Here is a 14,234-nt window from a genome sequence, read left to right on the forward strand (position 1 = left end):
TTTGATTATTGTTATTGTGATTTTATAAATTGTTTTGTAAGATTTTATTGATATAAAGTTCTATTTGTAAATATTATTAAGTTTAAAGTAAGTTTATTTCGTTGTTTATTGATTGATATATAAATTTGTAGAATAAAAATTATTCCTTGAAAGAAGCATCAATTTTCTTAATTTTGATTCTATATTACAATTTTTTCAAAAACTCAATGCATAAATTTCTATTATCCTAATCAGGGAATGCATTTTGAGTGTCATTATATGGTTCCTGTTCCCGATAGTTATCCTGGACTTTTGAAAAAAAACTTTGATTATTGTTATTGTGATTTTATAAATTGTTTTGTAAAATAATATTGATATAAAGTTCTATTTGTAAATATTATTATGTTTAAAGTATGTTTATTTCGTTGTTTATTGATTGATATATAAATTTGTAGAATAAAAATTATTCCTTGAAAGAAGCATCAATTTTCTTAATTTTGATTCTATATTACAATTTTTTCAAAAACTCAATGCATAAATTTTTATTATCCTAATCAGGGAATGCATTTTGAGTGTCCTTATATGGTTCCTGTTCCCGATAGTTATCCTGGACTTTTGAAAAAAAACTTTGATTATTGTTATTGTGATTTTATAAATTGTTTTGTAAGATTTTATTGATATAAAGTTCTATTTGTAAATATTATTAAGTTTAAAGTAAGTTTATTTCGTTGTTTATTGATTGATATATAAATTTGTAGAATAAAAATTATTCCTTGAAAGAAGCATCAATTTTCTTAATTTTGATTCTATATTACAATTTTTTCAAAAACTCAATGCATAAATTTCTATTATCCTAATCAGGGAATGCATTTTGAGTGTCATTATATGGTTCCTGTTCCCGATAGTTATCCTGGACTTTTGAAAAAAAACTTTGATTATTGTTATTGTGATTTTATAAATTGTTTTGTAAAATAATATTGATATAAAGTTCTATTTGTAAATATTATTATGTTTAAAGTATGTTTATTTCGTTGTTTATTGATTGATATATAAATTTGTAGAATAAAAATTATTCCTTGAAAGAAGCATCAATTTTCTTAATTTTGATTCTATATTACAATTTTTTCAAAAACTCAATGCATAAATTTTTATTATCCTAATCAGGGAATGCATTTTGAGTGTCCTTATATGGTTCCTGTTCCCGATAGTTATCCTGGACTTTTGAAAAAAAACTTTGATTATTGTTATTGTGATTTTATAAATTGTTTTGTAAGATTTTATTGATATAAAGTTCTATTTGTAAATATTATTAAGTTTAAAGTAAGTTTATTTCGTTGTTTATTGATTGATATATAAATTTGTAGAATAAAAATTATTCCTTGAAAGAAGCATCAATTTTCTTAATTTTGATTCTATATTACAATTTTTTCAAAAACTCAATGCATAAATTTCTATTATCCTAATCAGGGAATGCATTTTGAGTGTCATTATATGGTTCCTGTTCCCGATAGTTATCCTGGACTTTTGAAAAAAAACTTTGATTATTGTTATTGTGATTTTATAAATTGTTTTGCAAAATAATATTGATATAAAGTTCTATTTGTAAATATTATTATGTTTAAAGTATGTTTATTTCGTTGTTTATTGATTGATGTATAAATTTGTAGAATAAAAATTATTCCTTGAAAGAAGCATCAATTTTCTTAATTTTGATTCTATATTACAATTTTTTCAAAAACTCAATGCATAAATTTTTATTATCCTAATCAGGGAATGCATTTTGAGTGTCCTTATATGGTTCCTGTTCCCGATAGTTATCCTGGACTTTTGAAAAAAAACTTTGATTATTGTTATTGTGATTTTATAAATTGTTTTGTAAGATTTTATTGATATAAAGTTCTATTTGTAAATATTATTAAGTTTAAAGTAAGTTTATTTCGTTGTTTATTGATTGATATATAAATTTGTAGAATAAAAATTATTCCTTGAAAGAAGCATCAATTTTCTTAATTTTGATTCTATATTACAATTTTTTCAAAAACTCAATGCATAAATTTTTATTATCCTAATCAGGGAATGCATTTTGAGTGTCATTATATGGTTCCTGTTCCCGATAGTTATCCTGGACTTTTGAAAAAAAACTTTGATTAGTGTTACTGTAATTTTATAAATTGTTTTATAAGATAATATTGATATAAAGTTCTATTTGTAAATATTATTGAGTTTAAAGTATGTTTATCTTGTTGTTTATTGATTGATATATAAATTTGTAGAATAAAAATTATTCCTTGAAAGAAGCATCAATTTTCTTAATTTTGATTCTATATTACAATTTTTTCAAAAACTCAATGCATAAATTTTTATTATCCTAATCAGGGAATGCATTTTGAGTGTCCTTATATGGTTCCTGTTCCCGATAGTTATCCTGGACTTTTGAAAAAAAACTTTGATTATTGTTATTGTGATTTTATAAATTGTTTTGTAAGATTTTATTGATATAAAGTTCTATTTGTAAATATTATTAAGTTTAAAGTAAGTTTATTTCGTTGTGTATTGATTGATATATAAATTTGTAGAATAAAAATTATTCCTTGAAAGAAGCATCAATTTTCTTAATTTTGATTCTATATTACAATTTTTTCAAAAACTCAATTCATAAATTTTTATTATCCTAATCAGGGAATGCATTTTGAGTGTCCTTATATGGTTCCTGTTCCCGATAGTTATCCTGGACTTTTGAAAAAAAACTTTGATTATTGTTATTGTGATTTTATAAATTGTTTTGTAAGATTTTATTGATATAAAGTTCTATTTGTAAATATTATTAAGTTTAAAGTAAGTTTATTTCGTTGTTTATTGATTGATATATAAATTTGTAGAATAAAAATTATTCCTTGAAAGAAGCATCAATTTTCTTAATTTTGATTCTATATTACAATTTTTTCAAAAACTCAATGCATAAATTTTTATTATCCTAATCAGGGAATGCATTTTGAGTGTCATTATATGGTTCCTGTTCCCGATAGTTATCCTGGACTTTTGAAAAAAAACTTTGATTAGTGTTACTGTAATTTTATAAATTGTTTTATAAGATAATATTGATATAAAGTTCTATTTGTAAATATTATTGAGTTTAAAGTATGTTTATCTTGTTGTTTATTGATTGATATATAAATTTGTAGAATAAAAATTATTCCTTGAAAGAAGCATCAATTTTCTTAATTTTGATTCTATATTACAATTTTTTCAAAAACTCAATGCATAAATTTTTATTATCCTAATCAGGGAATGCATTTTGAGTGTCCTTATATGGTTCCTGTTCCCGATAGTTATCCTGGACTTTTGAAAAAAAACTTTGATTATTGTTATTGTGATTTTATAAATTGTTTTGTAAGATTTTATTGATATAAAGTTCTATTTGTAAATATTATTAAGTTTAAAGTAAGTTTATTTCGTTGTGTATTGATTGATATATAAATTTGTAGAATAAAAATTATTCCTTGAAAGAAGCATCAATTTTCTTAATTTTGATTCTATATTACAATTTTTTCAAAAACTCAATTCATAAATTTTTATTATCCTAATCAGGGAATGCATTTTGAGTGTCCTTATATGGTTCCTGTTCCCGATAGTTATCCTGGACTTTTGAAAAAAACTTTGATTAGTGTTATTGTGATTTTATAAATTGTTTTGTAAAATAATATTGATATAAAGTTCTATTTGTAAATATTATTATGTTTAAAGTAAGTTTATTTCGTTGTTTATTGATTGATATATAAATTTGTAGAATAAAAATTATTCCTTGAAAGAAGCATCAATTTTCTTAATTTTGATTCTATATTACAATTTTTTCAAAAACTCAATTCATAAATTTTTATTATCCTAATCAGGGAATGCATTTTGAGTGTCCTTATATGGTTCCTGTTCCCGATAGTTATCCTGGACTTTTGAAAAAAAACTTTGATCAGTATTATTGTGATTTTATAAATTATTTTATAAGATTTTATTGATATAAAGTTCTATTTTCAAATATTATTAAGTTTAAAGTAAGTTTATTTCGTTGTTTATTGATTGATATATAAATTTGTAGAATAAAAATTATTCCTTGAAAGAAGCATCAATTTTCTTAATTTTGATTCGATTATTAAATTTTCATTATCCTAACCAGACAATTCATTTTTATTCTTACTTAACTACAAAATTATATTATTTTATTCAATTTTCAGTCAATATAATTTTGATTTTGTAATAATTCGCTGAGGTTCATTTTAATTTTGTTTCCACTATATGTATAACATGGAACATACTTTTGTTGTTCCAAATTGAAATTCTGGATTCTCCTTCTAGCTGAAATAAGATTTAACATTTTATATTTTGGGGCATTACGAAGACATTCTTAACACACTATTAACTACCCTGTACTAACTGCTTCGAAAAACCAGATTGTGTCATTGTCAGTGTCTATACAGTAAAGCATGTGTTCACAACAGTTTGCTAAATTTTGAAAAAAAATGTCTTCCAAGATGTACAGAAAAGCTTATTTTATAAGAAAAAATTATGGCTTCCACCCCAATCTACTGCACTGAACCTAGACAACCAGAGTGACTCAAATGGGACAAATATGAAGGTGGTTCCAGGTCTCATGTCATATTTTTTTTGAATCAACTCCAAATGACCAAATTTTGACAAATAGATGGTTATACAAACGGGTGCAGCTCATGGGTTTGGATTGATGTTGGATAAAGAGTTGATTTAATCTTTGCCCCTACCTTCGATATACATCTCATGAATTATTTGATCTCAAGATATATCATGTCCTAAACGAACTAAGCACAATAATATTTTCAAGAAGGAGGATTCTAAGGAACAATTATACTGACCAAGGCAACCTCTTGATAAATGGAAAATTTTTATCTTAGACGTTGTGTTGGCTAATCGGGAATTTCTCTTTATACTATATTTAAACTTTTTTGCTCCCGGGAGACTTTCATAGGTTCTTATACGTCTCAAAGGACCAGATAGTATTGTTGTGCTGCTAGTAATTATTATATTTCATGTAAGTTGTGTTTACAGGTTGAATGCTTCGAACTTTGTGGAATTGCATCGAAGAGTTGATTTAATCATGTCATGAATTATTTGTTTCGATATATATCTTGTCCTAGACAAACTAAGAACAATAATATTCTCAAGAGGAAGGATTCTAAGGAACAATTATACTGTCCTCTTTATAAATGGCGAGTAATATTTTGGATTTATGAAAATCTTCGATTAGGGCATACGAAATTCACTCATAGTGAATAGTGAAGCATATTCTCGTGGAATCAAATCACATCAAAAGAAAAAGCATAATAACTGATTATATTTTTAAAACTGATGAAAGTATTCAATTCAGTGTCCGTCGACAAATATGGTCCATTTTTGCACTTGATTACCATCGAGCTAATTTTCCGTGAGAAGCTTTCTTTGAGGAGACGCAGAAACAATATTACATAGAATACCGCTAACAACAATGACTAATTGGGAGAATAATCTGAAAATAAGTTTGTCACTTTCTCCTTTTAACAAACTCTCGTGAGTTAAAACATTTTTTTTAGATTTGCTACAGCTTAAAAGTAACATTTTATGAATGACAAGCCTAGTAAGAAATCCAAAAATTTCATTACATATCAGATAGATTTTGGGAACATATTTCAATCATAGGTAGGAATTTCTGGAACCTATGTTTATATTCTTACAGAACACATACCCTTTCACCAACACACAGTAATTTATTTTATAAATATAAAGTAATGAACAATTTAAAAAAAACATATAGTAAGACAAAGTTCAAACTTTTACAAAAAGGTTTTTTCTAGTGAACTCAGTGAAGTGCTGATTTGAAAAGTTTCTCAAGACATATTTTCTATAATAAAAACGATTTTTCACTTTCCAACTAACAGCCAAACATAACAAAAAAGACAACAAGTAATTTCTAAATGTTTTAATTGAATTTTCATTCTTCTTTCCCTGCAACTTACATAGTAACACAATTGTTCAATATTCTGGAAGTATCTTAGTAATTTTCGGACTTCGATGAATATTCGAAATTATTCGAGAAAATCGGATAAGCCACAAAATTAATTAGACACAAAGAAATTGTATGTAATGTGTAAATTTCTACTTTGGTTATTGATCTGAGATTTATCTCAATACGTAATAATAAAAATCGATTCAAAATAATTCTTCAACTCATTTTCTTTGATTTTGTCGGGTGGTAAGTTTCGACCGCTTTTCTTCTGCTATGTTTTACCTTTTTCTTCATTTTTTTCTACGTCTGCCTTAATTTTTTTGTTTGGTTCATCCATTTTTTTTACTCTACAATTGCATATCTTGTTTAATTATGTTTCCTTGTGAATCTGTCTTGTTTCTCACGATATGACCACGTCAATTTTGTTTTTTTTTTGTGATACTTCTAAAGTGTTGCACTGAATTCAATCCTCATTCATATGTATGGGTAAGTTTCTCCTGACTACAACCAGAAATTGAAAATAATTTTTGAAATATTTCAATTGAAAATCTTTGTCAGATTTTCATGCCATTTCTTTGGTCCTTGTGTCCCTTTTCTTTTCATTAGTTCTAGCACTGTTTATAGTTGATTCTGTTTGTCTTTTATTGCTTTCAATTCCTTATTCCTATTTCTTCTTATTGTTTATCAAAACATTAGAATAAAATCTTGAAATTTCAGAGTTAATGAATTGAATAATTATTTTATGTTTGAAGAATTTCTTTCATGTCGATAAAACATAGAATTAGTCATTTTCAATAAAAGGAAAAATAACACACATATTTAACTAACACTTTTTATTTAAAACAAATAAATAAAATAAGTTAGAAAAATTTGGCACATTATTTACACGATTAACATATTTTTCATATTGAAAAAATCATTTGGCACATTTAGAGTACTGAAAATTTACTAATCTATGAGCTAAAATAATAAATAACATCAGTCAAAGCTATATACATCTAAAAAGTACATTTTATATTAAATTAAATGGAAGAAAAAACTATAAATCTAGATAACAGTAGACCTTGTTGAACTTTGGTATATAACTAATTCAATTATGAAAGTATCGAACAAAATGTTCAATAAACAAGTTTAGGATAGCGCAATTGTATTAATAAATAATTTATAATCGATAATTTTAGTAAAATAAAAACTATAAACAAACTTATCTTCATTGGTTAACGTCTCGTTGATCCAGAAGATCGTAAAGCGCTGTGATATAAGTTTGAGCCATCTGCAACGTTTCATATTTCGAAAGCTGTCTATCTTGTCCTAATTGAGGAAGAAACGTCCTCAATCTATCGAACGCTTGATTCAAATTTTGCATTCTTCTCCTTTCCCTAGCATTCGCCGCTAATCTTCTTTTTCTCAATATAATAGGTGTGACTCGACTCTTACTTCTCAGCGGTTCCGGAGACGTGGATTTATAACTTTCTTCTGAATAATTTTCGTATGATTCTGGTGATACGCATCCCCAATTACCAGAAACGTCTTGAGGTGACAGAAGGTAAGTCGTATAATAGGATTCACTATAACCTGCCATTCCGCGTAAATATTTTTATCTGATTCGAAGTTTCACCACCGAACGTCGGAAGATATGTACGAAGAAATATTTTACCTGTTGGTCTTTTATATGCGGGCTACCCCCCGGTTTAATGTAAGGACCTTTGTGTTAAGTACCGCCCTACTAGCGCGTGCCGGCCGACCAATAGGCTCGTTACCTGATGAATACAGACGTACATATACGGGCAATGAAAAAGTGGATATGAAACCTGCATTGAAGTTTCGGTAGTTATTTTATTTAGATAATTTCAAAATGGCGATTGATCTACTACAGTTTCAATCAAATCATCATAATGTAAACAGATAATGGAATCTCTGAATACCAAATGAATTAAAATTGTATGGAAAAAAATTAAGATCTATGAAATAATATTTCGCAATAAAAGTCTTGTTTTGTACGTGAAAGATCATCAGAGATCTCGCAAAAGTCTTTTTTTATGTAAAAATCAAGCACAAACTCTAGCTGATTCCACAGCTTGAAGCTCTGAACGTCTGCAGGCGAACTCGGTGCTCATGAGTCACGTCTGCCTGTCGAGTAGATCTTGCAAAAACTACTCTAGGCGGGAGTTGAGCACCAAATGTGGACGAAACTGGGCCTTGTAGAGGATTAGAATCTGTTACGGGGTATAAAGCTTGATCTTTAGAAGGGCTCCAAGTTTTTTGTTGAGCTGCCTTGGCTAAATCGGCCACGTGACAGGACCAAATCCTGAGCTACAATCTACCTCATTCCAGAATGTTTTCAAGATCGGTATTGATTCTGCTGATCTGTTAATACTTACAGATTTGGGTTGTAGCTGAGTTTATTAGGGCGGTTGATTTGAACGATGGTCGGATTTGCAGTTTTGTCGAATAGATCTTGCAAAATCTACTCTAGGCGGGATTATTTTAAACTCTCAAAAGAACATTTGCCGTGGTAGTATCTATTCAACTCTGGATCGCTTATAAATCGAACTGCTCTCTTCTGTATCGAGTCGAGCATTTTTACGGTATACTTTGGAGTTGAGCTCCAAATGTAGACGAAACTGGGCCTTGTAGAGGGTTAGAATCTGTTACGGGGTATAAAGCTTGATCTTTAGAAGGGCTCCAAGTTTTTTGTTGAGCTGCCTTGGCTAAATCGGCCACGTGACAGGACCAAATCCTGAGCTACAATCTACCTCATTCCAGAATGTTTTCAAGATCGGTATTGATTCTGCTGATCTGTTAATACTTACAGATTTGGGTTGTAGCTGAGTTTATTAGGGCGGTTGATTTGAACGATGGTCGGATTTGCAGTTTTGTCGAATAGATCTTGCAAAATCTACTCTAGGCGGGATTATTTTAAACTCTCAAAAGAACATTTGCCGTGGTAGTATCTATTCAACTCTGGATCGCTTATAAATCGAACTGCTCTCTTCTGTATCGAGTCGAGCATTTTTACGGTATACTTTGGAGTTGAGCTCCAAATGTAGACGAAACTGGGCCTTGTAGAGGGTTAGAATCTGTTACGGGGTATAAAGCTTGATCTTTAGAAGGGCTCCAAGTTTTTTGTTGAGCTGCCTTGGCTAAATCGGCCACGTGACAGGACCAAATCCTGAGCTACAATCTACCTCATTCCAGAATGTTTTCAAGATCGGTATTGATTCTGCTGATCTGTTAATACTTACAGATTTGGGTTGTAGCTGAGTTTATTAGGGCGGTTGATTTGAACGATGGTCGGATTTGCAGTTTTGTCGAATAGATCTTGCAAAATCTACTCTAGGCGGGATTATTTTAAACTCTCAAAAGAACATTTGCCGTGGTAGTATCTATTCAACTCTGGATCGCTTATAAATCGAACTGCTCTCTTCTGTATCGAGTCGAGCATTTTTACGGTATACTTTGGAGTTGAGCTCCAAATGTAGACGAAACTGGGCCTTGTAGAGGGTTAGAATCTGTTACGGGGTATAAAGCTTGATCTTTAGAAGGGCTCCAAGTTTTTTGTTGAGCTGCCTTGGATAAATCGGCCACGTGACAGGACCAAATCCTGAGCTACAATCTACCTCATTCCAGAATGTTTTCAAGATCGGTATTGATTCTGCTGATCTGTTAATACTTACAGATTTGGGTTGTAGCTGAGTTTATTAGGGCGGTTGATTTGAACGATGGTCGGATTTGCAGTTTTGTCGAATAGATCTTGCAAAATCTACTCTAGGCGGGATTATTTTAAACTCTCAAAAGAACATTTGCCGTGGTAGTATCTATTCAACTCTGGATCGCTTATAAATCGAACTGCTCTCTTCTGTATCGAGTCGAGCATTTTTACGGTATACTTTGGAGTTGAGCTCCAAATGTAGACGAAACTGGGCCTTGTAGAGGGTTAGAATCTGTTACGGGGTATAAAGCTTGATCTTTAGAAGGGCTCCAAGTTTTTTGTTGAGCTGCCTTGGATAAATCGGCCACGTGACAGGACCAAATCCTGAGCTACAATCTACCTCATTCCAGAATGTTTTCAAGATCGGTATTGATTCTGCTGATCTGTTAATACTTACAGATTTGGGTTGTAGCTGAGTTTATTAGGGCGGTTGATTTGAACGATGGTCGGATTTGCAGTTTTGTCGAATAGATCTTGCAAAATCTACTCTAGGCGGGATTATTTTAAACTCTCAAAAGAACATTTGCCGTGGTAGTATCTATTCAACTCTGGATCGCTTATAAATCGAACTGCTCTCTTCTGTATCGAGTCGAGCATTTTTACGGTATACTTTGGAGTTGAGCTCCAAATGTAGACGAAACTGGGCCTTGTAGAGGGTTAGAATCTGTTACGAGGTATAAAGCTTGATCTTTAGAAGGGCTCCAAGTTTTTTGTTGAGCTGCCTTGGCTAAATCGGCCACGTGACAGGACCAAATCCTGAGCTACAATCTACCTCATTCCAGAATGTTTTCAAGATCGGTATTGATTCTGCTGATCTGTTAATACTTACAGATTTGGGTTGTAGCTGAGTTTATTAGGGCGGTTGATTTGAACGATGGTCGGGTTTGCAGTTTTGTCGAGTTGATCGTTGATGTACGGCAGGAAGATCCATCCCTGAAGAGCACCAAGGTTGGCCTCAAACCTTTCTGAAGAATTATTGATCCTTCGGAAAGAAAATCAATTCACAAACAAGTTAACATTTACGAGAGAAAGGTTATAGAAATTTTAGAATAAAACTTGGGCTTTGCAAGAACAATTAACAAAAGCTGTAGGTAATCTCACGAAACCAAAAATTAAAAATAAAATTGTTTTTTGTTGAAAAAATATGGAAAAAAGTTTATTATAAGGTAGTTTATAGATACATAAAAGTATAGAACTAATTCAAAAGAAGGAGGGTCTAGAAGGAAATGTTTGGTAGATATTAGAGAAGAGCTGAGATGTAAGAAAGACAAAAACTGTAAAATAAAAGTTAAAGAGAAGAAAAATGAGAATGCAGAAAGTATAAAAGCGATTAATTTCTCAATTATTGATTCTGTAATTAATCTAGAACTGTTACTTTCCTTCTTATTATGCATCTAATTCATTGTACCATAATTATTTAAAAGTTTTCTCTTCTATTTCTTGTTCTTCTTGCAGTTTGTACTACGAAGATTTCTTTTTCTATAATAATGAATTTGAGAATCCACACTTGATTACCTAAAAATAACCAAAAAAAAACTCTTGCAATGATAAAATTTGGAAAAAAAATTACGTAATGAAGTGGTTTGTATAAAATTAGTTCATTTTATGTAAAAACAATGGATAATATGATCAAATATAAGCCAATCAGAAAAGAAAACAACCAATCGAACAAAATAAATATTAAATCAAAGTGGAGCTGAATAATATTTACCTAAACTAATAGGTGTTACCTGCCTTACCTTCTCGGGTTGAAATTTAATACCATATGACATGGTGGCAGCAAAAACAATCCTTTGAGGCTATGTAACTTTTCAAAAAAACAAATATGAATTGTTGCGGGCATCAGCCAGACGTAGCACGAGTTTAAAAAGTTTTTGTTATATTTAAATGAATGAAATGGTACCTTGTGGATAATTGTAGGTAAATGCCGGACGATGAAAAAAATCTTGGAACATGGACCGGCATAAAAGTTAAAAAAAAATTTAAGATGAATGATACACTTCCCAATTCTCTTTGATATACCTAGTTCAATGTTTTTGTTAGCATTTTTTGTCGGTCTTAGATAAATAAAATGTGTATGAATGAATATTATTTGTACTCATTAAGCAATTTTCACGATTGCTTTTTAAACTTTGTGAAAGAGTAGTAAGTTACATCGATGTAAAAATAATTTCGTTTTTCTGTTAACCAGACTTTTTTACCAAAATTTTAAGGGGCGTTTAAGTTTTACGTAAAGCACTTCCAGGAAAGGGGGACCTGGTTATACGATGCTTTATAAACGAGTGAGGGAGATTTCGAACAACGCGGCATGTGACTCTAATTTTTATTCAAATAATAAAACTGAGAATATAAAATTTTCCAAGTTGGCAGCCCTTTTCGTTTATATTTTACGGGGAATCCCTCGACTATTTGTATTTGTTCCTGTTGTCAGTATTAACTGATGTTTTGAGCACTTAATACGCAGCCCATTCTTCAAGCAAGCTCATGATACCTAGTCAGCTAGACGAAGGATCATGCAAGTTTTCATTACTTCTTGATCTGTCGCCTCATTTAGAAGGGCTTAAGCAAATGCATTACGTTTTTTGCCATCAGTGTAATATGATCTCAAGAACGGAATATGTGCAACCTGTGGGAAATATTCCATTTCCCACAACAGTGTACACATGTACAGTCGTGAAAGACAACAACGATTTGCTGTCAGGGATTGAGATGTGCAAAGATATTCCTGGGAACTTATAACCAAAGGAGACATCTTGAATGTATCAACTTATGAATATTAACAGAGGTGTTGTTGTATTATTGCAAACCTCTATCCATTTTCTCTCGAAATGTGGAAAATTACGGAGCTCCAAAGCCTTCCAACTGGGGTGTATGAAATAATAAATAAAATTATTTGATAGCTATATCTTAATGTTTTTACTCTGAACTATACATACACATAAGCTTCATAATAATAATCAATCAATATGGTCAAAACTACAAGTAAATTGAGTTTTACATTATTTTTTTATCATTTCAATTTATGTCAATGTTCTGTTTTGTATTTCTGCAAGAAAATGACCGCTACGTCGAACCTTAAGCAAGTATTAAAGGCAGAAAACGTAATTAAAAAATATTTTGCTCAACATTGTATTGAATGTGACTGGTAAAAGCTTTTACTTTCAAATGAAGTTACAATTATGAAAATAGTAGAAAAAAAACATAAATGCAATTCCACGTGTTCAAGCTTTACATGCCAAAAAATTCTTTCGATGGTAACCATAACAAATATGGCCGGAGGAATGCATTTTAAGTGATATTACAAAAATCGGCATTATACCAAATTAGGCACCTCAAGGGGGTATATAGCGTGCCCGAACAAAACTGAACCATTACTAAAAGTCCAACTCAATTGAAATCTACTTATTTCGGTAGCAGACAATAGAAAAAATAGCGTTTGTTATTCGAGACCTGCAGTTTTTTTTTTGTTATTATGGAATTATCCGACATCAACATAATTATTGTATAAATAAAGTATTCTCAAGACTTTGTAAAAATTTGGTTGTTGGGTATAGAACTGGTTTTTTCTTCAATTTCAAAAATTTGTAGATTACGTCAATTATCTATGTGCTGAAAACTGCACAGCTATTGGTACAGCTTGTCCTTGGCAAAGTACAAAAGCTGAAAAAAGGTTCGATGCAAAGTTATTCATACTAAAATTGCTTTTCGTGGTGTTTCAAATGTCTTAAAATACATTAATCTCTATATACGAGAAAATTTACGAAAGATCAAGCCTATAGATTAATTAATTATTGTTGGTGATAGTGTGTAGTCTACTTCATGAACCGAATGCAATTTATTTTCACAATAAAAGAATGTTTTTCGTTACAACTAACCTAAAATAGTTTTTCATTATTGATGGATTGAAACAGTTCATTTCCAATAAATTTGATCTGAAAATTATCATTAAGTTCAATGATTTTTGTAATATTTCAGAAAAAAATATTGATGTATTCATATTTTAAGATCCCTTAGCTACTTCATCATCTGAACAATAGGTACCTGCACCTCGTTATCGATTTATTAAACCGTTTCTGTTTGTGCAGACTAAACAATAATTATTAAAACTATTCCTACCTCATTAATCAATACACGAGACAGACGAAAAGAAAAACAAACAGGTATTTGGAATAGGCGATACCCAATTTCTTTCAATTACCCCAAAAATAAAGAAAAAAAATCGGCAAGTCATCTAATGCACCTAGTTTATTAAAAGAAGCATCTATCATTTTGGTTTTGGAGCGGAAATCAAAATAGTGTCGGGCTAGCAGTAATTTTGCGGTGAATTTTCTATAACAAGGCATAATGTGAAAGCGCAAATCTCATTATTGGATCAAGTTAGAGCCGCCCTTCACGCGGCTTGTGATGCTGATCAAACGAGCTCCTCTGAGATTTATCAAACACGAAATAACTGAACCAAAATGATTGTTGTAATTTTTTTTTAATATCCATTCATAATTTTTTAGTAGCAATTATTTTTTATTCTCCCAATTATAA

The 14,234-nt window shown here is 30.2% G+C and overlaps 1 protein-coding gene across 1 annotated transcript; it reads right to left on the bottom strand.

Moving 5' to 3' along the window:
- Positions 1-7,196: 7,196 nt before the first annotated feature.
- On the bottom strand, positions 7,197-7,568 carry LOC130449865 (protein atonal-like). Its single transcript, XM_056787909.1, has one exon. It carries the CDS (start codon positions 7,566-7,568, stop codon positions 7,197-7,199), a length of 372 nt encoding a protein of 123 aa, XP_056643887.1.
- Between the last annotated feature and the right edge of the window lie 6,666 nt (positions 7,569-14,234).

Source organism: Diorhabda sublineata, chromosome 10 (assembly GCF_026230105.1).
Source record: "Diorhabda sublineata isolate icDioSubl1.1 chromosome 10, icDioSubl1.1, whole genome shotgun sequence".
In the NCBI taxonomy this organism is placed as follows: domain Eukaryota; kingdom Metazoa; phylum Arthropoda; class Insecta; order Coleoptera; family Chrysomelidae; genus Diorhabda; species Diorhabda sublineata.